At 50.7% G+C, this 25,372-nt stretch overlaps 1 protein-coding gene and 1 long non-coding RNA gene across 4 annotated transcripts in view; one reads left to right on the plus strand and one right to left on the minus strand.

Annotated features, from left to right (window-relative positions):
* Window positions 1-706: 706 nt before the first annotated feature.
* Window positions 707-23,312, minus strand: LOC126503204 (uncharacterized). Of its 2 annotated transcripts, XR_007592218.1 has the most exons (5): window positions 21,996-23,312; window positions 20,624-21,213; window positions 8,987-9,086; window positions 2,623-2,678; window positions 707-1,464 (listed from the first exon to the last, which is right to left on the minus strand). It is a non-coding gene; the product is annotated as an uncharacterized lncRNA (long non-coding RNA). The 2 variants fall into 2 exon arrangements; XR_007592220.1 differs by lacking the exons at window positions 2,623-2,678; window positions 8,987-9,086.
* Window positions 18,687-25,372, plus strand: part of Ankrd33b (ankyrin repeat domain 33B) — a 64,908-nt gene continuing 58,222 nt past the window's right edge. The window contains exon 1 of one of the 2 annotated variants that reach the window (XM_050144741.1): window positions 18,687-19,832. In XM_050144741.1, the coding sequence (XP_050000698.1) occupies window positions 19,476-19,832 (357 nt within the window). In that variant the 5' untranslated portion in view covers window positions 18,687-19,475. Of the gene's footprint in view, window positions 19,833-21,156; window positions 21,176-25,372 lie in introns of those variants that run through there. The other variant, XM_050144742.1, reaches the window with a different exon arrangement.

Below are 25,372 nucleotides of genomic sequence, written 5' to 3' on the forward strand. Positions count from 1 at the left end.
CCACACTTTTCCCCCCAATCCATTATCCACAAGCCACAGCGTTTTGTGGAGTTCCTCGGTGTAATTAGCTGTAATAATTCCCATAACTACAGTGACTTGGTCCCTACAACTGAAGTGACTCATGTTTTGAGTCTCTTGCCTTCCTGCCCCATGGGCTCCAGCAACGGTCGACCAGAAAAGATGCTTATGGACCATCTAATGTCTTCTGATTGTTCGTGGGTTACCCCTAGCAACGGTAAAACTTGGGGCGAAAGGGAAACTTCAACCCCCTTCTTGCTTCTGTCTATAAGTTCCCCAGCTTGAGAGCCCACAGTGGGCTCTGATTTTTAGAGACCCCCCTCGGCAAAGTTTCCCCCAAATAAAGGCCTGGATTGTCCTAAGTCGATTGCTGTCTAGTCACTTTCCTTTCTTGATGACCATTTACAATCTCTGTGTCTCTATCTCTGTTATTGTCTGTCTCCGTCTCCATCTCTGTCTCTCTGTCTCTGTGTGTGTGTGTGTGTGCGCGCGCGCGCACGCATGCATGTGACAGACACAGTAGTGCTGGTACTGGGGTTCAGACCTATGCCCTTGCCATGCCCAGCAAGCTTCTCTCCACTAAACCATATCCCAAGTCCTCTTTTTCAAAAAAAAAAAAAAAAAAAAAAAAAAAAAAAAAAAAAAAAACTTCTGGGCTTTGGTGCTTAACCAAATTCAATACTCAGTTTCCTGTATTTTTTCTCAATCCTAAATAACAGATAGAAAAGGGGAGTCAATTCAATCTTTTACAAGATCCAAAGCTTGCTGTGATAAGATAATTGATCGAACCGTTATTTGATTGAAGATCTGGATTGGCTAAACACCGGTTTCAGTTTTCTGTCTGATCCCTCTCCAAGGGGCTTTGACAGTTGTCAGGGTGGAGGTTTTCACAGATCTCCTCTGCCACGACAAATGGTGGCTTTTGTGGCTGTGAACTCAGTGCTGGAAAACTGAACCAGGCAGACAGAGCCTTCCGTACCTTGCAGATGACTGATCTTAAATTCTAGTTCTGTCCGATCTCACATGTCTGCTGAGAACGTCCATCTTCAGGAAACACAAACTGTAAACACAAAATACTTCTTCTTAAAATATTTTGACTCAGGCATTATTTAAATCAAGAATTTCTGGCATAATTATACCACATATACTAAGATGATCCGTCCTTCCGCATGAATCCGTGAATGACAAGAAACAGTGTCAAACTTTTTGATGCTGTCTTCAACGCCTTCCTCACGTTAGTTCTTTCCACTGCTATAAGAAAATACCCGAAGCTGAGTACTTATCAATAGACGAAGTTTGGGGCTGGAGATGTAGCTGTAGGTAGGTGCTCATCTGGCAAGAAAGAGGCACAGCGCTACATAACCGGGTGTGTGGTGGTCACACTTGTCATCCCAGCACTCAGGAGGCAGACGCAGGGGCTTCCAAAGCTTAGTTCAAGGCTATTCCCTGTTAACAAAGACGTTTGCAGTCAGCCTGGGATACCAACACCTCTATAAACAAAACAAACAACGAATTAAAAGAAAGGAGGTTTGGGCAGAGGGTACAGCTTGGTGGTAGAGTGCAGGAATGTGGTGCTTGGGTTGGCTCTCCAGAACCCGCACCCCCCCACACACACACATTCTGATTGGGTTCATAGCACACACCTGAGCATCAGTGTGGAGCTATTAGCAACCAAACAGTGGCTGGTATCACGATGATGGGGGCTCCCTTTAGGGAAAGAGGTCACGCCACAGACGGGAAGCCACTCAGCTGCTGAGAGGCATGGTTTTTTTTTTTTTTAATAAAGAAATGGCATGAGAACTAACTGGGGTCCTGTGAGAAGAACGACTTGACTCCCTCCGAGGGAGATGCTCCCATGGTTCCCCTGGGCTCTGCCCTCCAGCATCTTCACAATGGGACCAAGCTTCCAGTGCACAGTCTTTGTGGGACACTCTCAAGTCCCGCCATCATCCCTGCTCTCTTGTCCTCTTGATCATGGAGATGGTCAAATGCGGGGTGCCATGTTTGTGGAAAGATGACCACCTAAAGTAAGTTCAACTTCCGACTTTTCAGCCTAGCCACTACATAAGACGAATGTGCGTTCCTTCCCTGGAAAATGCTTGGAACTGCCAACTCCTGCAGGGCTAAGCATGAGATGCCATGCCCTCACTGGGTCGGGAACTGCAGCAGCAGCGACCCAGAGCTCTGCAGTGGACAGGTGAGTGGTGTTGCTCAGCGAGGATTGCTGGTGACTTACCGGCGTTTTCTCTGTATTCACCTTGCCCTGGGCCATGTAGAGGACTGTGAGGACCCCATCAAGAACGGAGGGGCGTCTGTGTGTAGTAGCTAGGAATACTATGTTTCATCAAATGTTATTGCCTTGTTGCCCACATTCTACCATGTCCCCTCCTCACAGGGTGTAAGGAAGAAGGCAACATGTCTCGTGGAAGCAAGAGGTGTTCTGTGAGCCTCAGTATCGCTGTTTTACCAAGAAGGACGTGGAACCATAATAGGAAGATATCTCGGGTTATGAATGAAGGTGATTATTAACGTATGTTGTGAGACATTTATTTGGAATAGGGAATCACATCTCCATCACACGATTACAAGCAATGGCTCACCAACCTCCCACACACGAGTTGAAGTTCGGCAGTCAGTGGGCTTCCGATATGGACACATTCCTGAGAGAAAAATCGGCAGTTTGAATGTTGGGAACAACCCTACTATGCCTCACCCACAGCAGATTGCCTGGTTACCTGGTTCCAGGTCCTTTCTCAGCCTCATTTCTGAGCTATTTCAGATCTCAGAGAATAATTAGTAATTGTCAGTTTCCCAGGTTACCATACCACAGTGCCAGAAATGATGTTAGATCCCAGAAATCACCCATCTCCCAGCTTCAGAGACCACGTGTTTTCTGAAGGCTCGAGGGAGGACCCTCCTTGCTCCTCCAGCTCCTGGCGTACCCTCTCTGGGAAGCTTTGCTCTGGCCCTGGCTGGGTCTGCAGGCTGTCTTAGTGAGGGCAGCCTGTTGCTGAGTGTGATACACACCACGAGCAAAAGCAACTTGGGGAGGAAAGGGTTTATTTTAAAGCGTGTAGTCCATCACACAGGGAAGTCAGGGCAGGAACTCCAGGCAGGAACCTGGAGGCAGGAGCTGATGCGGAGGTCATGGAGGAGTGCCATTTACTAGCTTACTCAGTCTGCCTATTTAGATTACCAGAGTCCCCCTGCCCTGAGATGGCACTGCCCACAGTGAGCTGGGCCCGCCCACATCAGTCAATAATCAAGAGGTTGTCCCACAGACTCAGCTACAGGAAGGTTTTATGGGGGTATTTTCTCAGCTGAGAGTCCCTCTGCCCAAAGGATTCTAGCGTGTGCCAAGTTGACGTAAAACTGAGCAGGGGAAGGGCCTGTGCACGTGTCTGTGTGACTGTGTCAAAATTACCCTCTTCTTGTGAAGACACCATTAATGGCATTAATGCCTCGACCTCAATTTAGCAAAGGATGTTCCACAAGGAAATGGAGCCAGGTCACTGTCACCTCAGGCAGGAAGGACAGATGACTGTCCTAGAATGCATTTGTTTATTTCCTCTTCCCCGTCCCTTCCCTCCCCTCCCCTCCCTTCCCCTTCTCTTCCCTTCTATCCTCTTCCATTCCCTCCCTTCCCTTCCCTCCCCTTCCCTCCCCTTTCCCTGCCCTCCCTTTCCCCCCTGCCCCCAGGCTTCGCAGGTCTGTTTCTGCTTTGCCCCTCTTCCCAGAGGGTTCCGTGCAGATGAGGAAGCGCCCAGGACTTCACCCCCAATGTGGTTCCTTGTGTTAAATGCACAGCAGGAACTCTGTGGGACACACAGGGCAGGAATTCCTCATCTGATATCTGGTTTGGGGAAATTGAGAGTAGAAATGCCATGGGTCACAATTATGGCTCAGCCTAGGAGGAATGACTAGGTGGTAACCCCATCTGCAGGGGTCAGGGACCTGGAGGAGTGCTAGGTGGGGTGGAGGCACCATTCTCTACATTGATTGGGGGTACAGGGGAGCAGCAATGATGGAGGTACAGTGACCTTTAGAAGGGCTACATACAGTTTAACTCCCCAGATGTTTACTGAGTACTAATTAATAACAGCTATTAATCACGTGCTTAGTGAATCATGGGTTTTACCTGACCCCTCTTTTTTTTTTTTTTTTTTTTGAGACAGGGTTTCTCTGTAGCTTTGGAACCTGTCCTGGAACTAGCTCTTCTAGACCAAGCTGGCCTCAAATTCACAGAGATCCACCTGCCTCTGCCTCTGCTGGGATTAAAGGCCTGCGCCACCACCGCCTGGCTTTACCCGACCCTTTCACATGCACTGTCCTTCTCAGCTCTAAAAGCAGAGACAGGCATGAAAGACTAAGCTTTTAAAAGCTGGCTCGATGTGTCCCATGCTTCAGAAAAGTCACGAGTGCGTAGACAGACAGTTACCATCTTGAGCTCACCTGCACTGCTCCACCAATCATATTCTCAGCATTCCCTGAACGTCCCTACCCTGTCCCACCCACTTCTACCCCCTCTAAGGGAGACACTGTTGCATTTCTAGCGCTAGGCATTAGTTTTGATTGACTTCCTGAATGTTATGCAAATTAAACCATGCAATGGGAAAGCCCTGCAGGCTTGGGAAGCAAGACAGGCTATGGGCCCGACCTCCCTGTGTGCAGACCACACACAATGCAGCGATGTTTGGTGGGCACAGTCTTGCTGGTGCCACCGCACAGTGAGAATGTGTGGAAAGAATGAATGGTCAGTATGAGCCAGGGGGCAGGGCAATCTGTAGGCAGAGCTGCTCCCCAAATAACAACACAGAGACTTCTGCTTGGCAGATAGCTTAGCTTTTTTTCAACTAGCTTTTAGAACTTAAATGAACCTGTTGCTGTTAATCTATGTGGTGTCTAGGAGCCTCCGAGTTTCCTTTATCTCATGGACATTTTTCCTGTCCTGCATCTCGTGGTGTCTCCTCCTCCTTCTTCCCAGTGTTCTCCTAGTCTGACTCTCCCACCCCATCTCTTCCCACCCAGCTGCACGTCAGTCAGCTCTTTATTAACCAATGAGAGTAATACATATTTACAGTGAACAAACATTGCTCCGCAGCAGGGATCTGGCTGGCGCAGGGAGAGTCAAGAAGAAGGCAATGAGACAGAGTTTGATAACAGGACTTCAGAGGAGACCTCAGAGAATTAAACTGAAGCAGAAAAAGGAAAAAGACAAGAATAAACATGTGGAAGAGAGGGGAGACTGCAGAGCTTAGTGAAGCTGTCAACTTTGTAAGAAGTCAGCTGAATGAAACCCTGATCCCCTGAGCATCACCAGAAGAGGGTGCCACAGTCCCCCCCCCCCCAGGCTAGATCAAATCCTATCTTTTCCACATTCCCTGGAGCACGCTGGAGCTGTAGAACACCACCATCTCAGTCTTCAAGTGCTGGCTACTTTGGGCGAGTAGATAATTCACTGACGCCAGAGAGATAACAAACCAAGTCTTTACAAAGAGTGTGTGTGGATGTGTGTCTGCACATGTATGTTTTTGTGCGTGTGCCTGTGTCCACATGTGTGTGACATAGCTCTTTCAGACTGCTAGGAGAACTTCACTGAGCTCTTTGGAGACTGCTGGGGGATGGGAAGGAACGAGGAACAGCCAGTGTGACAAGAATAGTTGTCTTCTCAGCCCTCCTCAGCACCAACATCTCCAAGGCACAAGCCAGGCCACAGTGAAGACAGAGGAGGCACAGGATTGGCTTGTGTGTGTTCTGACTCTAATGATGGCCAACTCAACCAGCCAGCCAACCAGCCAGCCAGCCAATGTCCACCTGCCACGCCTCCAGCTGAAGTAATGACGCTCCTCCCAGCCTGCCTTGTCTTGAGACTACCTCAGTAACTCTACTTCTCTACAGGACTTTAAAGGAGCCCTGTTCTTTTCAGGAGCATCCTCCCTCCTGAGGAGTACCTGTCCACTCTTCCTGTCTTAGTGACATGAGGACATGGTGCTTCTCAGATTTCTAGCTACTACCTTGGGAGAAGACTGCAGGCTCAGACAACTTCCACCTTGTGCTGGGACATTCCTCTCCCCTCCCCTGCCTGCAGTGGACATTGGGAGGAATACATAAGCAGTAAATCAGCGCTTAATTAATAACAGTCGAGAGGCCACTGCTCAGGGGGGAAGGAGTGAAAGGTCTAGCATTAATGGAGAGCCCAGTCTCAAGGCCTCTGAGGCCTCCCTGCAGGCTGGGAGGGCCGGGGAGGCAGCTGCCTGCAGGGAACGCGGGCATGAGTCACTGGGGGAGGGAGGATGAGGAAATCAGCGAGGAAAGAAATGTGTCCGCCAGAGCGGCCCCTGCATCTGCTGCGCTCCAAAGCCGCTTGACTGGGTGCTTACGGATTAGGAGATGGAAGGAAGGATATAGACGGCGGGCATATTTATCTTTATTGACGGGATATTTTTGGTCCTGGAAATAAAATGCAGAATGTTCTGGTAAGTTGTTTAAGAGCTCTTATAGGCATAAAACGACCAGCGGCTGTGCAAAGAAAGCGCCAAACCAGGGTTGTAAATTCTCAGCCTGGCTCCTGCCTCAAGCTAGGACCCTGGCTCCTGGATTGCCAAGAACTCTCAGCGGCTGCTCTGGCCGGTTGGGTAGTGGGACCGCTTGCTTGAGAAGGCTGGGCTTGCTCAGCTGTCCATCCATTACTCATTCATTGGACATTTCTGAGTCGGTCACACACAGTTGTGGATACTCAGGAGTCCGAGAAGACAGTCTAATTCCAGATTAGTGGCCGTGCTCTTCCGTAGCCCCATGGGAGGAAATGGACCAGTTCCCTTCTGGGTCCAGCAACCTCAGGACAAGAGTATGAGACTCCCCAACAGAACTGGGAGATCACAGTATGGCCATCGGCCTGTGTCCAGGGTCTTGAGTGCATTTTCTCACTGTATAGAACACAAGGGACTGGCTCAGTGTCACACAAGGCTCCGAGTTGGAGATGTGCGCAAAACTCACAGAACGAACCAAGAAGCAGCTCCAGGCTTCCACTGGGAGCAGCTGAGGGGAGGGAGGCCTAGCAGAGGCAGGCAGCAGGTGCTGGAAAACACAGGTGCAAACAGCAAGGAGAAGACTGTTTTCTTTTTTCTACTTTCTACAGACCATGACACTTGCTAGGGTCCCCTAGAAGCATGGAGTACTTTTATAATCTCCAAATATATTTTAAAGGAAGTAGCTGAAAGACAGGGGTACAGCTTGTGGGGCAGGTGTGCTCTGCACAGGGCCGGCGGCAACAGCTTCACCTTCAAACTGGACCTTTTCTTCCCTTTTTGGAACCAACAGCAAGCGGAGCACCAACTGAGCAGTGAGGGAGGAGGAAGGAAGAGGAGGAGTAGGCAGAGGGAATGATGGTGATTACAGATACAAGGTAATGAGAAAATGAGGGGAAGCAGACATAAGTAGCTCGTTCTGGCAATCCCAACACTTGAGTGGGCCAAGGCAGGAGGATGGCCATGAGTTTGAGGCTAGTCTGGGGAAGGGGTAGGCTAATAAAAGTGAAGGAGATGGTTGTCTTTCCTGGAAATACATGGATTTCCTGGAAATAAGGCTCTGCTCCTTTCTCTTTTTTTCTTTCTCAGTGATAGCCTTGGCTGTTGTCTACTATCTTGGCCTGCGCACAGGGTCATGTTGTTTTGTATGCAAAGGGGATTATCATATTATCATGAAGTTAATCATTTGTCTGGTATCAATCACTCTGGCAAGCCATCTAAGACTCAACCAGTTTCAGCCAGCCTACCTGAAGAGGGATTTCAGGTCTCCAGACATTCTGTCCTCAAAGATAAACAAGATTAGGGAGGTAGATTAGAGCTTGTTCAAATGTGACTCTGGGTAACTTGGGGTGGGGGGAGGCGGAAGTAGAGGCTGTCTGAGTGAGTGGCTGAGGCAAAAGACCCCGAGAAGGGGTGAGTGAGGCCATCCAGAATCCAGAGGGTTTGGGGTTTGGAGTTCAAGAAGCGACAAAGGCAGAGAGCTTCAGGGGACTGCAGCAGGTCTGAGGGGACCCCAGGTGTTCATATAGGAAGGAGGTCAGCCTCCACCCTCTCCACAGAGCAAGAGGGAGGATTTAGGTAGAAGGGGATTAGGTGGGAGGGGAGTGGGGTTTGTGAGAAGGACACCTTGAGGACTGGCAGCTAGGGCTGCCGGAGCTAAGATTGTGTCGGGCGAGGCCAACAGGCGCTGGGGCTAGAGAGTGAGGGATTAGGACTAACTCTGCCTATTGATAACCACTGGATCCCCAGTTGTTGGGTTCCTCTGCTGCCAATGCAATAAGCCAAATCTAACCAAATTAATAAATCCCAAATTAATAAACAGAACAATGCAATGCGGGCACCCCCAGCTGGTCCTCAGGAAGGCAGGGGACAGACAGAACACAAGAGCACTTGCAAGCTAAAATAGCTGGTAGGCGTGGTTCCTGGCATCTCTGGGGGTGGAGCCAGTGATGGCTGGGGTTTTCTCTGGGGCAGAGTCTGGAATGAGGTGGCTTCAGGGAGCTGTTGCTTGGTGTGCTGAGGGCCTGGCCTGGAAGCCTCCCAAGCTGGAGATTCCAAACACTTGCAAGGATGACCCTGAGGACAGGGTGGGAATGGATTGGAATTCCTACACCAGCAGGGCTGGCTTCCAATTTCTTAGGGTCTTGATCCTAAACCATCTCCAAGGGACATCTCCTGGCTTTCTTGTCTAAAACCCTGCCATGGACCCTCCTGTTTTCCATCCCCGCTCAATCCTCCCCTGGGCGTGTGGCGTTACACAACACACTGTGTATTTCAGTTAGAGTCAGGAGCAAGCTTTGTAGGTGACCAAAGTTGCAGTCCCAAAGATAATCACATATCTACCTCCCGGGGGAACCTAAGTCATTTCCTAGACCAGGTTCCACCATAAACTCTGCCTGGTCAATGGGCTCAGAACAGAAATTCCGACTGCGGAGACTCACCCCATCGCACATGCTGAGCTCAGTTTTTGCTCTCCTTCTCACTGGCTGGTTCTTCCTCCCTGTTGGAAAATTTTGCTGGGCTTCTCTAAGTCTGTACTTCCTTAGGAGCAAACACACAATCATTATTCTCCATCTACGTTCACATCAGCCGAAGAAGATCAAGTTCATAGCAATGTATACTTTACATATGACTGATGAAAGAATGAACTTAAAGCCAACAGTCAAAAATCAACCACCCCCAAGGAAAAGGCAGCAACAACCGTATGCGCATTCTTAACACCCCTCCTGACTGCACGCAGGGGTCTGCCTTCTGCGGTACCCTCTCATCCTTCACTACCGTGAGATGTCCAACTCGACTCTGTCCAACAATTGATGATCTGTCGTCTTTTCCCTTACAGGTCTTGCCAATGTGGCCGGAGATGGGGACTGAGCAGAAATACCAGCGTTCACACTCCAGGGGCTGGAGAGATGGTTCAGCAGGAGGAGAGCGTGCTGCTCTTCCGAGGACCCAAGTTTGGTTCCCAGCACCCACATCAAGCAGCTCAGAGCAGACTAACGCCAACTCCAGGGAATCTGATGCTCTCTCTTCAGGGGGCACCGATGCACATGTGTGCACATGTGTCCACACACATGCTGCAGGACAACACATGTGTGACCTCCAGAGGCCTATGCAGCAACACCTTGGTCCCTGGGGTGGTGCCATGGAATGGCAGTAGACTTGAAGGGGTGTAACGCAGTGAGAGCTCCTCAGGTCACGGGAGTCATGCACCTGAAGGGACTGTGGCAGCTGAGCTCTTCCTCTTCATCTCTTCCACTGCCCAGCTATGAGGTGAGTGTTTTTTTTCTCCTCTCTACTAAGTACCCTATCATGGTGTCTCCATTGGCCCAAAGCAACCAGGCCAGCCAGACACTGACCTTATGTACACACATTACTGAGAAGGGGAGTGTGGATTGAGGAAAGAAATAGACAAGAGACAGAAGACAGAGTCTGGAGGGCTTCCAGTGAATACTGTAAGAAAAATTCCTGAGTTTATTACACACATCCTTAGATACCCCAATCAAACGGGGAGGGCACAAGACTTTCATGATACAAAGAACAACCAAAATTAATTACCCCCTTGCATCACAAACCCCCTTTCATCTTTCATCACAAACCCCCTTACATCACAAAACACCTGGTAACCGTGCCTAAGTCAAACATCCTGTGGTCTGGCTTTTAAGAAGCAAGACCTCCAATAGCCACACCTGTGCTCCAGCATCCTGTTGTTTGTCCTTGAGGAGTAAGAATAGGCTTGAACTCTCTGATCTTTAGTCAAGATGGACCGGATCCTAACCTGTGGGCTCTCACACTCTCCTCAGCTCCTAGCCCAAGTCCACCTTGGGAGTGCTTTTCCTTTCTGTCTTATTTCTAGTGCCCCATCGCAATCCTTTTTTTCGGCGGTAAGCACGCTGCCCCTGATAACCTGGGCCTTCTCACTGTGTCTCTGAAAAGCATGACTCTCTCCATCTTCCTCCCTCTGGAGCCTGCCAGGATGTTCAGTTCACCTGTGCTACTATTTTTCTCTCAAACACTAATAAAATTACCCCTGAACTTCCTTCTGAGTCTGATTTTAAATTCTTTTTAAAATAAAGTCGAGAATACAAAAGGGACCCCCCCTTTTCTCTATTAAACCCCAATAGAACGGAAGCCCCCCCAAAAGCAGATGCTGTGGGCTCAGTTGGAGACTTTTCATAGTCAGGTTGTATTTTAACGACCTCCTCCTCAGAGTGTGGCCTCCCTGGGAAGATGGCCATGCAGACACCATTAGGGTGGACCCATCCTGCCTGGCTGGATCCCCACAGGAAGGGGAGATTGGACACAGAGACGCAGGAGATAAAAGGAAAGGTTGGGGCCATGGAGCAAAGGTAGACAGCAAGCTGCTGTGGAACGATAGCTAGGGTACAGTCACCCTCAAAGTTCTCAGAAGGAACAAACTAGGGACACCCTGAGTTTAAACCCTGAGACTCAAGTATGGGACAGTGGTTTCTACAGTTTAAGACACCAGTGTGTGGGTGTGTGGTGTTTCGTTAGGGAAACCCCAGACGGAGAGATGGCAGAGAATTATTTAAATTTAATTTCTTCTAGACAAGATCACTTAGGTTATGGGGAGGTCTTCGAGAGGTCGGGAATGGAGAGTGTGGTCTTCCCAACCAATACACATCGCACATCCAGCCAAGTTTCTCCCATCTTGAGTTTCGTTTCCACAGACACAATTTGGTTTCAAACTTAAGAAAGAATATGCCAAATTGCAGCTCACGGTGGTGACTGTTAAATTCTGATGAAGCCTGACTTTGGTTACTGAATCAATACTGTTGGCTGGGGGGGAAGACCAGGGGGTGATTTGAAGATGGATCTCATCCATCCTGGGGGTGTTAGCATCAGCACTGGGTGATGCCCAAGCCTTTCTGTTTGTTTCCAGCAGTCTACAAACAGTGGCAAGATATGAACCTGGCTTTATAGAGAACCACCAGATTCTAGACGTGGTCCATAGGGTCTGGAGAGATGGCTCTGAGGTTAAAAGCACTGGCTGGAGAGATGGCTCAGGTCCTGAGTTCAATTCCCAGCACCCACATGGTGACTCACAGCCATCTATAACAGGATCTGATGCTCTCTTCCGGCTGTAGATACATAGGCAGAGCTAGCATACATAAAATATGAATAAGTTGAATTTTAAAAAAGAAGTGGTCCCACAATCTGGTGTAACCCTGGGGCATTCCCTCTTGCTAGTTATGGTGACAGGTTTCAGATATATTCCTGATGAGCCAAAGACTTTGAAAATGACGAAGAAAGGTTGTGTTCCCAACCAGCTGCTCTAGATGAGGTGCAGGGGAGGAAGCGGCAGAACTTAGGAGGCATCGACTTCTCGTTCAGCCAGCTGGGACTTGTTGAGTATCCCCCACGAGGGCAAGCCTCCTTTGCGGATGATGGGACCTGGTCACTAGATTCGGTGACAAGATTGTTTTGCACAAAGTCATTGGAAAATTATGTAAAAAGAACTGCTTCAGAGCTTGTAGAGAGGCGCTAGACATGCCCAAACCTGTTTTTGGAGGAGGTGGGTCACGGAGTCTCCTGCTGACCTAAATAGGCCCCCACTTGTCTCCTGTCAGCATATGCTGGTTTTTAAAATCCATCCTCCTTGCCTTGATTCAATAGGGACTGTATCCTCTATCCTGAGAGAAAGTGGAGTTCTCCAGTTGCATGCAGGGATGACTGAGGTGCCCTGACCCTGCCTTGCTGCTTCTTTGGAGGCAGCCAGAGCTGGGGAGCAGGTGGCATCTGGGAGGGTAAGGGGAACCTCCAGCCCCATTATCTAGGAGCTGAGAGGAAGTTGAGTGCTGAGTGCGAGCAAGTGGATGACCCCCTCCCTGAAACCGACTCCCAGGTCAGCTTCTCAGCCAGGCCACTATTTGCTTTTCTGATGTTCAGCTCCAGAGACGCCCTTTTCCCTTTTTTCTGCTTAGACCGCTGCTCAGTTCACTCTTCTAAGAGGGCTCTGTTTGGCTGGAAGCATCACCCAGCCCCTCACACTCATTTTGGAAATGTGTGAGTGGAAAGCTCCATTTCAAGCCCCCTCTCCTGGGTGTTGCCTTGGTCCAAACTCCACCTCTGAGAAAGCAGCCAAATGGTGACCTCTCCCCAGAGGGGGTCAAGACCACTACCACAGGCTAATTAAGCTCCCAGCCCCACCCCAAAGAACAAACACCAGTGGTCTCTCCAGTTTTCCTTCCCCTTTTCCCAGAGGGCCTCCCAGGAGCACTGGCAGCCATTAAACCTGGGCTGTTTCTAACAGAGTGAGTTCCAGGACTGTCAGGACTATTACACAGAGAAACTCTGTCTTGAAAAACAAAACAAAACAGAAAAAGCATTCCTTTCTGCATCCCTGGCTTCCAGCCTCAAAGGCAAGTCAACAGTTCCTTTTCTTTTTTGTTTGTTTGTTTTGTTGAGACAGAGTTTCTCTGTAGTTTTGGAGCCTGTACTGGAACTAGCTTCTGTACACCAAGCTGGCCTCGAACTCACAGAGATCCACTTGCCTCTGCCTCGTGAGTGCTGGGATTAAAGGTGTGTGCCACTACCGCCGGGCCAACAGGTCCTTTTTATGTCATTAAAAATTAATTGTTAATTTATAATTAGTTGTACTTGTGTGTGCCCGGGCACGCGTGTGTGCCCACATGCATATGGGTGCTTACAAAGGCTAGGAGAGGGTATCAGGTTCCCTGGAGCTGGAATTACAGTTGGTTGTGAGCTATATAACATGGGTCGTGGGTGCTGGGAGCCCAAGTGGGTCTTCCACAAGAGCACAAGGGCTCTTAACTCCTGAGCCAGCGGCCCAGCCCCTCCCTTCCCCTTTTTCAACCGGATACTCATTACTGTAGGCCAAGTTGGGTTTGAACTCATGGCAGTCCTCCTGTGTCAGACTCCCATCTGAGAGCTCCAGGCTTGGTCCTGTTTAATTCCTGCTCACCTGGAGATGGCAGGGCTGACAGAAGGAGTAAACAGGCTCAGCTCTCTGGATCTGAAGCCATCCCCCTGCAGCTGGCTATGAATCAACTCCCACCAGCACACTGCACAAGGAATGTTTTTCCAACAATTGGTTTCTTCCCCCAGTTAACTTTTAAAAACCATTGCTAGAAATTGCAAAGCAACAGTATACAACCTATCAACACAGGGGCTTGTCAGAAACGCCTTATCTCAGGGGATCTGCTTGGGATTCTTTTTTTTTTTTTTTTCATGCTTTCTTGGAGTCTTCCCTGGAGCCTGGTTACAACATTTTAGAACAGCGTGAGACACTTATGATTACAGCCCCGAGCCTTTCCAGTACCCTAGTCTGGACTTACCTTTTTAAATGTAGCAATGTGCAAAATACTGGAGGTAAAGCTAGGTTTGGTGGTGCATGTCTGGAATTCCAGGGTTCTTAAGGCCGAGGTGGGAGGATTGCTGAGAATTCAAAGCAAGCCGAGGCAACACTTGATTTCACAAAATAGCCACTTTCTAGTTGGATTTAAGTCGTGACCCACAAAATGAGACTCATACCTGGCCCTATTATTGTTGGGTGAAGAATCGGTAGCAAGACAGGTCCGAGCCGAGGCACGAGGGGGAAAGCCCACTCCTATTATTCTGCTAATTGACCTAATTTTAAACAGACATGGTTTCACCAGTAAATCCAGGCACCTCTGAACCCTCATCAGGAAAGCTTCTATTTTCGGTAGATGGTGCCACGTGGGGACCCACAAAGAGTCAAGGTGTGGAGAATGAGAGCCATCAGAATGCTCAGCCCTAAGCAAAACATCTACTGCACCCCCCCACCACCACCCAAGGCTTTTTTGGAACAGGAAGCAGAGACAGGAAGAGCCGGAGGCAGAGAATGAATTCAAGGGAACATTGTCCTTTGGACAGAGCAGGGCGCTGCACATATGAACTCAACAGTTATGACAGCATGCATAAACCCCAAGCAGTTTCACATGCAACCAAATCCCAGCCTGGAGAGGACAGGGGGACGTGGAGTCCCACCCCTAGTGGAGGGACTATTGGTGATTGATAACTGCTGGGGGGTGGAGAGTCAGTATCCCTGGCTGTCATGGAACTCACTCCTTAGGCCAGGCTGGCCCCAGACCCAAGATCCACCTGTCTCTGCCATCTGAGTGCTGGGACTCAAGGCGTGTGCCACCAGTGCCTGGCCAGAGAGTCGGTTTTCTTTAATGCATCCTGAGTTGCCCGTGCACCAATGAAAGGTCGTAGATCCCGGAAAAAAAGAGCAGCAAAATTAAAGGTGGCACACACCTTTAATCCCAACATTTGGGCAGTAGAAGCAGTCAGATCTCTGTGAGTTCGAGACCAGCCTGGTCTACAAGAGCTAGTTCCAGGACAGGCTCCAAAGCTACATAAAAACCCTGTCTCGAATAACAAACAAACAAAAAGTCTCAAAGAACTAACTAAAACGAAAAACAACAACGAAATCCAAACAAACAAGCAGGTTGGGGTTTAAGGAGGCCAAGCCATTTCAGATGAGATGAAATGTTCTTCAAAAGAAATACCTGCAAAATTGTATGCACCATGGAGAATGCTAGAAATACCTTGACTGTCCAGAGTAGGCTATCTGTTGATGTGGTGATGCTAGCCGGTACACTCAGTCCTTCAGAAAAGAAGGCAGGAGGGTTGTGAGTTAAAGGTCAGCCCCAGTTACCTGAGACCCGTCCTCCATCCCCAGCCTCCCCTACACAGAAAATGAGTAGGGGATTTAGCCAGGCAAATGCTGTAAACTCCCAGGAACAGACGTGCAGAAACTAGGCCCACTGCCGTGGCAGCTTTGCAGTGGTGCTACTGGCCAACCAGGCTGACCAACAGCATAATGTGCTTTTGGCCCCAGTCAAGCTGCCTTCCATAGGCATAAACATATAAATAACATGTAACATAAAAATAACATAAAAAATACTTCTTATTGACTCTGGTGGGATGCTTTTCTTGTTGAATGATCTCAACAACGTGGAGAAGGCTTCCACAGAGTGACTTACACCATCAAGGAGGAGGGATATTTTAACCCTCACAATAGCAAAGTTAACCCTCGAAGGTAAGGCTGAATTCCACCTAGGAGCAAAACTTCAAAGGCTGGAAATTCCAGCCCTCACAGGGGTCATTATTGTTTCTCCATTTTAATGTTTTGAGATAGTCTTATTCGGTAGCCCAGGCTGGCCTTGAACTCCAAGGGTGCCTTTTGCCTCAGCTTCCCAAGTGCTGGGATTACAGGAGTGTGCCACCATGACCAACCAGTAGGATGTTATTTTATGAACTTAGGATGGGCTTGGGTTTGCTCTGCTGCTAGGGTTTCCTGCCCCCCTGCAAACAAAGGGGGGAAAGGGGAGAATAGGGGGTACGCATGTCAACATCTCCAGGGGTAAACACTGCCATTTCAAAGACATTTCTATTTTAAAAATTTGTTTTTATTATACATGTATGAACGTTTTGTCTGCATGTGTGTATGTGCAGCATGTGTGTTCCTGGTGCCTGAGGAGGCCACGATAGGATGCTAGCTTCCCTGGAACTGAAATTACAGATGGTTATAAGACACCATGTGGGCACTAGGAACCAAACCCCAGTCCTCTGCAGGAGCGGAAGTCACTGAGCCACCTCTCGGCCTAAAGATTTCTTCCTATTTGGGAGTGTGTGTGAACGTGAGAATCTGTGCTTACGAGAGCAGCACCCATGGAGGTAAGAAGAGTGTGTCAGATCCCTTGGAAGTGGAGTTACAAATAGCTGTGAACTGCTCACTACTGGTGCTGGGATCCAAACTCGGATCCCTCTGCTAGAGATGTACAGTTCTTATCTGCTGAGCCACTGAGCCGGCTCCCCACCCCCACCTTTTCTTTTTTGAGACTTTGCAGCAATTTGTTTGCCCCCATCTCCTATGTGGAAGTGTGCATCTCCATGCCTGGCCTTACACTATAGTTATGTATTTATTTGTTTGTGTGTGTGTGTGTGTGCGTGCACGTGCACACGCGGGGATGCATGCTTGTATAGAGGTCAGAGGACAACTTTCTGGAGCTGATTTTCTCCTTGCACCTCATGTATTCCAGGGATCAAACCCAGATTGTTAGGCTCAGAGGCAAGGGCCTTTACTGAGTCACCTCCCCAGCCTCATACTCTGAGTTTGAAAAGCCCGAATCAGAGCTCTTACTAAGGTAGTGCCGAAAACACTTGAGTGTTGCAAAGACAAATTATTAAACTACATAGACCAAGTGAATACATACACACACACATATATATATATGTATACATGTGTATATAATATATATATGTTATGAAATATCACCTTTGAAACTCAAAACTCCCTCAATGTTATTGATCTTAAAATGAGCCTGTGTCTATCTAAAGTTTTGGTAAGCGGTTCCCTCCTTGTCATACAATATATGAATTTTGACTTTGAAAAGAATAGAAGTTTTCTCTCTCTCTCTCTCATCTATCTATATATTGATTTTGTGTTCTTTTCTCTACCTTCTCAAAGATGAAGCATCTGTTGCCCTTGTGATAAAGGAGTGTGTATATGTCACACATATGCACATGATTTTTTTTTTTTTTTTGAGATTGAGTCTTTAGGAGCCCAGGCTGGCCTCAAATTTGCCTTGTAGCTGAGGATGACCGTGAAGCTGAGGATGACCTTGAACTGTTTTCTCTCTTCAGCATCCTGCTGGGGTTCCAGGCACAGTGAACGCCAGGCTGAGCAAGGATCTGCTTTTAACGACGTGGGGAAAGCAAGTAAAAGAAAACTAGGACTCTCTTTGGAGTTGTTTTATTTAGTCCTTCCACCCCTCAAGTGCTGGGGACCAAACCTATAACCTCCGGCATGCTAGACAGGCATTTTACCCCTGAGCTATACCCTAGTCTCATTCTAGTTTATCTTTATTTGGCAAATGATTCCAGCACTATTTGGACCTAAATTTCCGAGAAAGAAAAAAGGAAGTGGAAAACCAACAGCCCCCTCCACTTCAGTGATAAGCTGCAGCTGGCTTCAGGGTAACCCCTCCCTCTCCAGGCTGCAGTGCGTTTGTCTTCTCCCCCATCCTCAGAAACAGCCCCCCTCCCCAAGCTCCCGCCCAAGTGGTCCCATGGACCTGCGGTGGTATTGTGGATTCTGAGTGTAAAACAACCCTCTGCCAAGCGGGGAGGAGAGTAAAGCCAGCAAGCCCACTGTAGAACACGGCGGGGTGCGGCAGGGAGGGGGGCAACTGCCCCTTGTAAATCCCCCGAGTCCCTGTAACGTAAAGTCGACAAGAAAAGGGGAAATTTCCTTTGGGAATTTACGCAGCTGCGGATAGTAACAGACACAGAGAAGTTGAACCGTGATGGGGTGGGGTGGTTCGGAAAGAAAACCCCGAGTACACCAGCTTCTCTGACCACACAGGGTGACTGGCTCAGTGCGGGTGGCATCAGGTACCTAGGACCTAGGACCTCGAGGGTCAAAAGTCTCTCGACCTACAGTGCCAGTCAGGAGTGTACTGCATGCGCTTTCCCACGATGCCCTCGGACTTGCCCGCCTTCAAGCAGGGTCCGTTCGTCTTGGCCCCCACGTCTCAGTCTTATTCACCTTTCGGCCTCCCACAGGTTCATTTGGTGGGCGAGTCGTCGGGATTAGCGGAAATGAAGAGGAGGCGTGGGTGAGAGAGAAGTGAGGGCCTTCTCATCATCTCGTGAGACACAGCCGGGATGACCCCTAGAACAAGGCCACAGCTCCTCCTCTTCAAAGTGACAAATCCTTACAGACGTTTCCGACGCACAGCCCCCGGGACAGACACGCAAGGGTCTTCGGGTGCCATAGGTACTTGGCGGTATCCGAGGCCAGTGGTTGCAGTTTCCAAAGTGTTTGGCTGCAGCCCTGGTGTCAAACCCTTCTCTTTCTGATCTGCCAGGATCCATTAGATTCCGTGAAGCCCCTCACAGCTCTGACCCTGGGGTGCTGTCTCCCCTCACCCAGACGTCCTCCCCTGAGGTCCTGGTCACCTTTTCATCTCTCCAAGAACTCTTTCAGGCCAAACAGCCAGCCACAACCAGCATGGTTCTGTATTACTTGAAGAGTCTACAGACCCCCCCCCCCCCCCCCCCCCCCCCCCCCCCCCCCCCCCCCGTCTCCCTTTCAGGTTAGTCGTACCAAATCAGCCTCCAGTTCCTATTTGGGACAAGATCGTGGCTGGGGCAGGTTCTCCCCCAGGAGGAGTTTCCTCCAAAGTGGACGGCTCCACCGCCAGCCCCGGAGTGGACGCCTTTCGGTGCTCCACGAGCCTGTCCAGGCAGTCTCGTGGGTGGCAACTGGCCCTAAAGCTCAGGCTGCCCGGGAGGTGACAGGTCGTGCGGCTACAGGAGAAATTGCTCCTCCTCCAGCCCCGGAGCTGGTTACAGAGCACTCCGGGCTGTGAGAAGGGGGTGGCTCTCCCGGGACAGGTACTTTCCGACTCTAGGAAACTCGCTCAGCTCTTGGCGTCCCGGGACCCCTTCAACACCTGAGTCCCCAGGGAGCCGCCCTGGGAGGGGCGGGGCGCCCTCTGTCCCTCACGTTGGCTTTCAGCCTCTCGAGTTACAGCTTCGGGTTCTCCCGTGTGTGTCTTTCCTTGCTCCGGGAAAAAGCGGCAGGGTAGCAGTGGCCGGGTCAGGAGAGGACCGCCGCCGAGCTCAGGACACCAGCTGGGAAGGCGCCCCGCCCGCCGCTCAGCTTCCACCCCTCCCGGCGGCAGCGCTGGGAAAGCCCCCGCGGCTCCGCCCACCCCAGGGGCTTTTCTCCAGTCGCCAGTGACTTTGCTTCGGGAGCGCAGCCGCCTGGCGCCGCTTTCCTCCAGGCTGGAGCGCGCAGGGGCCCCTGGCTCTTCTGCGAACGCAAGGGGCAAAAATCGGTGACCTCGGGGCGCTCCCCGAGTCGGGGTCCCTTAACCCGCACCTCAGCCCCCGGCCCGCGCCTAAGCCTCCAGCATGGTGCTGCTGGCTGGGCCCGGGCCGGAGGGCGGCGGGACACACTGCTTGTCGTCCCCGCAGTCGCCGACGCCACCCCGGGGAGCACAGACAGGGGACGACCCAGGGGACTACGAAGAGTACGAAGACTTCTCGAGTCTGCCGGACACCCGCAGCATAGCATCGGACGATTCCTTCTATCCTCCCGGAGGCGAGGAGGAGTGCGGCTCGGGGAGCGCCGAGTGCGTCCCGGAGGGCGTCCCCGAGGCGGCGACCCTCCTGCGCGCCGCCTGCACCAACGACGTGGGGCTGCTGCGGGCGCTAGTGCTGCGCGGGCCGAGTTCCGAGGAGGTACGAGAGACTGACCGCAACGGCCGGGTAAGCATGGGTTTGGGTTGGGTCCTCTCCACTTCCTCCCTCGCCCAGACCCCCGTGACACCCCATTTCTGGATTGACTGCCGCCCAGAGCACCCTTTCCTTCTTGTGTGGTGTACGGTAATGGGACACTATTTTCTCTGCTCAGGGGCGGAACCTGCGGAAGATGACCCATCCTAGCTTCCTAAAATGTATCCCGGTCCCGGTCTCTTTTCCGCCCCGGGGATCCCCTACTTCTCCCTGGAGGTTGGGAGAGGGTCCCGAAGTCCCTTCTATTCAGTGCCTTAATGACTGCTGCATTTCCCCAGGCCCCAAGCAGGTGACGGTCTCTACTCCTCTGCGGGGGACCACCTTTTCCTACCCTCGCTCTCCAGTCCCCTTTGTCCCCTCAGCCCCACCCGCTGCCCTTGCCGAACACGTTGGCGTCCGGAGTAAGATCTGAAAGCGACAGTTCCTTTCCTTACCCAAACCGCCCAGTCTTCCCTTGCTTCTCCTAATGGCCCGCGCGGCGACCTGCCAGCCTTATCTGCGGTCACCGCTGCAGGTCGAAGCCTGCAAGCCCTCACAGCCACCCTTCAGGCTGGTCCGGTGCTGCGCAGCACAGTAGCGGCGCGCACTGGGGGTCGGCAGTCAGGGAAGTAGGGAGCGAGACAGTCTGCATTAATTATGCCAAGGCTCAGAGAAAAAGCAAAAAAGTTTCAAACAGGAAAGGAAAAGTTGGAGAGCTCTTCCCACTGATCACGGACAAGGAAAGTGACCCCATTAGTCTCTTCTGGGTGGACAAACAAGCTCACCTGATTTCCATGTTCCCGGAGGCCCCTGGGTTTCTGCAGACTCAGCCTTGCACAAATTAGGGACGCCTGTGCTTCTGCTTGGGCGTCACAGCTGACGGAAAATAAGCGCTTTAATATAGGGACGTGGTGACCCCGTGCCTTTGGCTTATCTTGGGGTTGTGTGTGTGCAGTGGTTTGCCTCCGACTGCAGTCTGGGTCAGACTTTGGCAAGTATGAGACCAGTGTGTCACTTTCTGGCTTTCGATAACCCGGCAGCCACTGAACTTGGAGGAACGGTTCGTGCTTGTAATATGTCAGGGAGACCTGTATGATGAGAGCAGTACTAACTACCCTGGTGCCCTGTGGTGGCTGTTCCAGCTAGCATGCCGTAGGAGGAAAGACTCCAGGGGCTGTTTCTCTGCTCCACTTTCAGTTTAACTAAGCGAGTTTTCCGGGTCAGGTGTTCCCAGTAGAAACCTCTCCTTTCTGAGCAAGCAGAGCCGCGTCTTGAAACTACCGCCTGCGACCTAGGGTCTCTATGTTTGGGGTGGTCTTCACTGGAAGCCTTCCCGTGTGAGTGGCCACTGGCCTCTTCAGGTTTCTTGCGCTTTCTGGAGGGGGACGGGCGGACAAACAAACAGTAATCAAAGTTTGAAAGCCGCCAGAAAAGCTGAGAAGTCAAACCACCCGGGAGGCTTGAGCAGGGCAGCTCAAATTCCAGGACCCCTGTAGAGTCCCTCCCCCCCCCCCCCCGCCCGGAGGCCCGGGACCAGGTAGGAGTCTCCGAGCAGTTCCTGTTTTCCCTTAGAGACGGTCCCTTCTGCACAGTTTGTGAGCCTGAAGTGCCGCCCTGCCGCGGAGCCCGGAGAAGTCCGGCAGACTCGGCCCTCTTTACCTTCCCCCCCCCCCATTACTTCTTCATTTGCTTCTCTCTTGTTCTAAAGAGAATGTAGTCCAGCCTGTAGTCCTTGTGCTCCGTACTTTGCTCTGTCCCCCCCCCCCCCCACCTTCCCTTGCTTCTGAAGATCGAGACTGAAGGGCCTTGGTTCTGCTTTGAGCCTCCACCTCTTTGTACCCATCAGATGCCCCTGGAGACCCGAGGAAAGGGCCCTGGGCTTTTTAATCTCTGTGTCAGAGGACTAGGTCCATGTTCTGTGGACCCTGTGAAAGCAACAGACTGCATTCTTTTCTTTTAAATTATTTTTATTTTATGTGCATTGGTGCTTTGCCTGCATGTATGTCTGTGTGAAGGTGTCAGATCCCCTGGAACTGGAGTTACAGACAGTTGTGAGCTGCCATGTGGGTGCTGGGAATTGAACTTGGGTCCCCGGGAAGAATAGCCAGTGCTCTTAACTGTTAAGCCATCTCTTCAGCCCCCAGATTGCATACTTACCATTAGTTATTAAGGAGAAAGCAAGAGACTTAGGGAGTCGGGTGGCAGAAGACATTTTGGTCAGGCGGGTGGAGTCAGGGGCTGGTGGCAGGTGCACTGTGGTTTGGTCACGGCCTGGAGCGGAGAGAGGGGCTGTGGGAGCCAAGGCTAGACAGGGCCACCTAGGCAAGGTGAAGAGTACCCAGCCTCCCTAGCTGCCTGGGAAATAAGGGAAGCTAGAGTGTCAGCTCGCCAGGGAGCCAGGGACCCCTCCGGTCTGTAGCAGTTCACGTGCCTTCTAGTGGTCACATGACTCACTCCCTCGCTGTGTCTCTGTCTTAGGGTACTTTCTCTGGAAGGCCTTTCCACCCGCCCCCCATCTAAGCCCAGAGCCGGCTTAGCTATGTGTTGAGACACCAAGGACTGAGATTGCCCCTTAGATGGTCATTTGCGCACCAGGAGGACTGTCTTTGAGCGGAGAGGGGGAAAAGTACAAAGGTCCTGCCTGAGGCAAGAGCAGTGAGTGTCCCAGCCTGGTCTGGGTTGATCATTTGTCCTAAAGTAAACTTTAAAGCAGGTCTAAGAGCTTTGGCGAAATAACAGTGGGCCGGGTGACAGCTGGTGAGTGCCTCTGAAGCAGGGCTTCTCAACCTGTGGGTCGAGACCCCTTTGAATAACCCTTTCATGGGAGTCACATGTCAGATATTTATATCATGATTCATAACAGTAGTAAAATTACAATTATGAAATAGCAACTAATAATTTTTTGGTTGGGGGTCACCACAACATGGGGAGCTGTATGAAAGGGTCGCAGCATCAGGAAGGTTGGGAACCATGGCTGTGGAGGGCTCACTTCTTCAGAGGCCCAGTCTGAGCTACAGGTAGCTGAGGACCGCTTGGGAAACTAGGGGATGTTATTGGCCATGCAAATTTGCTGCCAAATCAGTGTTCTGGAAGGATCTCAGAACCGACTGTGTAGCATTTTAAATATTTATCACTTCATTTTCCAGGAGCACTGAACACATGCTCTTCCTGTTTTGGGGCAGAAGTTGTTTGGTTCCTCTCATTAAAGGATGGTGAAACCCTCCAGAAACCCTTTTCCTAATGGTTTTCTTTGCATCCTAGCGTATAAGTCAGGCTTACTCCTGCAGCCCTGGCGGCTCTCCTTCGTTAACAGAAAATGGAAGACATATTTGTATCATTGTAGTTGTGGTGGAAGGGTAGGCTGATGTCAGACTCCTGGTCCAGACTATGTCTGTAAAGCTTAAAGTGCCTCTGTATGGTGACATCCCAGGAAATTTCCCAAAGTCACTGTTCATTTATTACCAACACAGCAAAGTCCCCCAGCATGGGGTGTCTCCCCTCACACAAGAGTCTTGCATCTCCTGTTTTACAGATACTTGGGTGTGACCAACACTCTCTCCTTGAAACGCAATTGAGAAATTTGTTGCATATTTTTAATGAAGGATTTATGATGAATGTAGGAATCCCCTCTTTTTACAGTGAGGGTCACAGCGTTGGAATTCAGGCACAGCCCTCCATTCTCCTAGGCTTCAAATGCCCTGTGCATGCATAGAAACCGGCTTACTCACAGGGAAGCTGAACTTCCAGGTCTGCACTAGTTACCATGGAGAGTTGGTTCTGGCCTCGACCCTCCAGCGCTTGCCAGGGGCCAGTGCACACAGGGAAAGGCTTCTCTTGCTGTTGTCTGCCTCCCATCTTGTCGTAGGAACATTGTGATCGATTACAAGCCCCGCAGTATGGAGCTTGGCTTTATGTGGGTCCAAGGGGTTCAAACTTAGGTCCTTGTGCTTGTGTGGCTAAGGCTTTACCCACTGAGCCTCCTCCCTGGCCCACTGTGTTCTTGTTTGGGTTTCACTCTGGACTGTCAGGAAGGAGAGAAGGGGGCATTGGATAGTGTTGTACTGGGAACTCCAAGGACTGCATTAAAAGTGAATCCGCTCAGCTTTTGGGAACCTATTCTCTAAGCCTCCTTCTGCCTTGTTGCAGGGAGAGGAGTTTGGTCCTGGACAGCTTGATATGCCATGTTTTGTTGACTCCCATGGAAGGCCTGCCACTTTCTGACTGGAGGAGGAGAGGATTGGGGATTGGGGTGGGGGTCGATGGAAAGTGGGGAGAGGGAACAGGAAGAGGGGGGGAGAACTTTGGTTGGTATGTAAAATAATTGAAAACATTTAATACTATAAAAGGGTGAATCAGCTCAAGTGATCAAGTGAGCCTGGGGAGACTGGGTTTGTGGTAGGTGGCCAGCTCTTCCTCCTCTGGTGACCTTGGGTGTGTGTCCAGGCCTAGCATCCACAGAAAGGAACTTATAGGTTAGGTATGAGGATATCAGTTATCTGTGGCTGTGTAGTGTTTTATATGTTACTCAGTCCTGTGTACCTACAGCAAATATATTGAGAAATATATTTGAGAAAAATATATTAGTCTGGCTTCATCCTTGTGTGACTTTCAGCCCAAGCCCATAGAGGCCTCTGCATGCTGCATGGCCCGGACTGCAAGGCCGTGGTCCGGGAAGTTTCCCTGGATGCAGCAGTAGGCCCCTCAGTCTTGTAGTCTCCTTTGAGGACTATAAGAACCTCATGCCTGGCCCCACTTTCTGTTTATTAGGAGTACTATCAAGTTTTTAACCCAGGGGCTGTACAGGACATTTACACAAGTCAGAGCACCATGGAGGAACTCACCCCGAGGGAACCCCGGGGGTTCAGTAGTAACTGCTCTGCTGAGGCTAACCAAGTGCAGCCTATGGAGGCGAGATTTTCCATTTGCTCCCAGCTGGTGGCGAACTGCAGATGGCAAGACCAGGATGGTCCCTGCTGATGACTCATCTCTGCTCCTCGTGACCGCTCGGCTTCCAGCAGGCTGGTCCTGCTGGCTTTCTGTGGCACACGCAGGTTCAGGAAGGCCAATTTTGGCCCAGGTTTAATTCCGCTTCTGCTGGAGTAAGTCACAGGTCAAGTTCAAGTGGAGACAACAGACTTTTCTCTCAGTGGGGGAACTGTGCGCTGGGGGTGCAGGGGAGAGAGGCTCTTCCTTCTGTCAGTCTATCTGAGGGAAGGTGAGGTTAAGTCTAGGACTACGATGTGCCCTTCCCTGGGTGTCTCCATCAGATTTCAAGACTTTGGATGTTTACCTGCTGAGCAGTGGTATGTGTGTATGTGTGTCTATCTGAGTTCATGGCAGGTACTTGGGCACTCAGGAGGTCATGGCTTGAGGGCAACCCTGTTAGAGCAGCGTGGTTGTGCTGGCGGGGTTGCTCTCTGTTGGCTTCTCTGAGTTGGCTTAAAGATGCTCATTCAGCCTCCATGTCTTCAGGATGCCTGGGACTTCCAGGCCACTGAAACAGCCTTTGACTCAGAGTTCAGCTTCCAGGAGGC

The sequence above is a fragment of the Alexandromys fortis genome, unplaced genomic scaffold, assembly GCF_014885135.2.
Source record: "Alexandromys fortis isolate MF-2015 unplaced genomic scaffold, M_Fortis_MF-2015_v1.1 scaffold_52, whole genome shotgun sequence".
In the NCBI taxonomy this organism is placed as follows: Eukaryota; Metazoa; Chordata; class Mammalia; order Rodentia; family Cricetidae; genus Alexandromys; species Alexandromys fortis.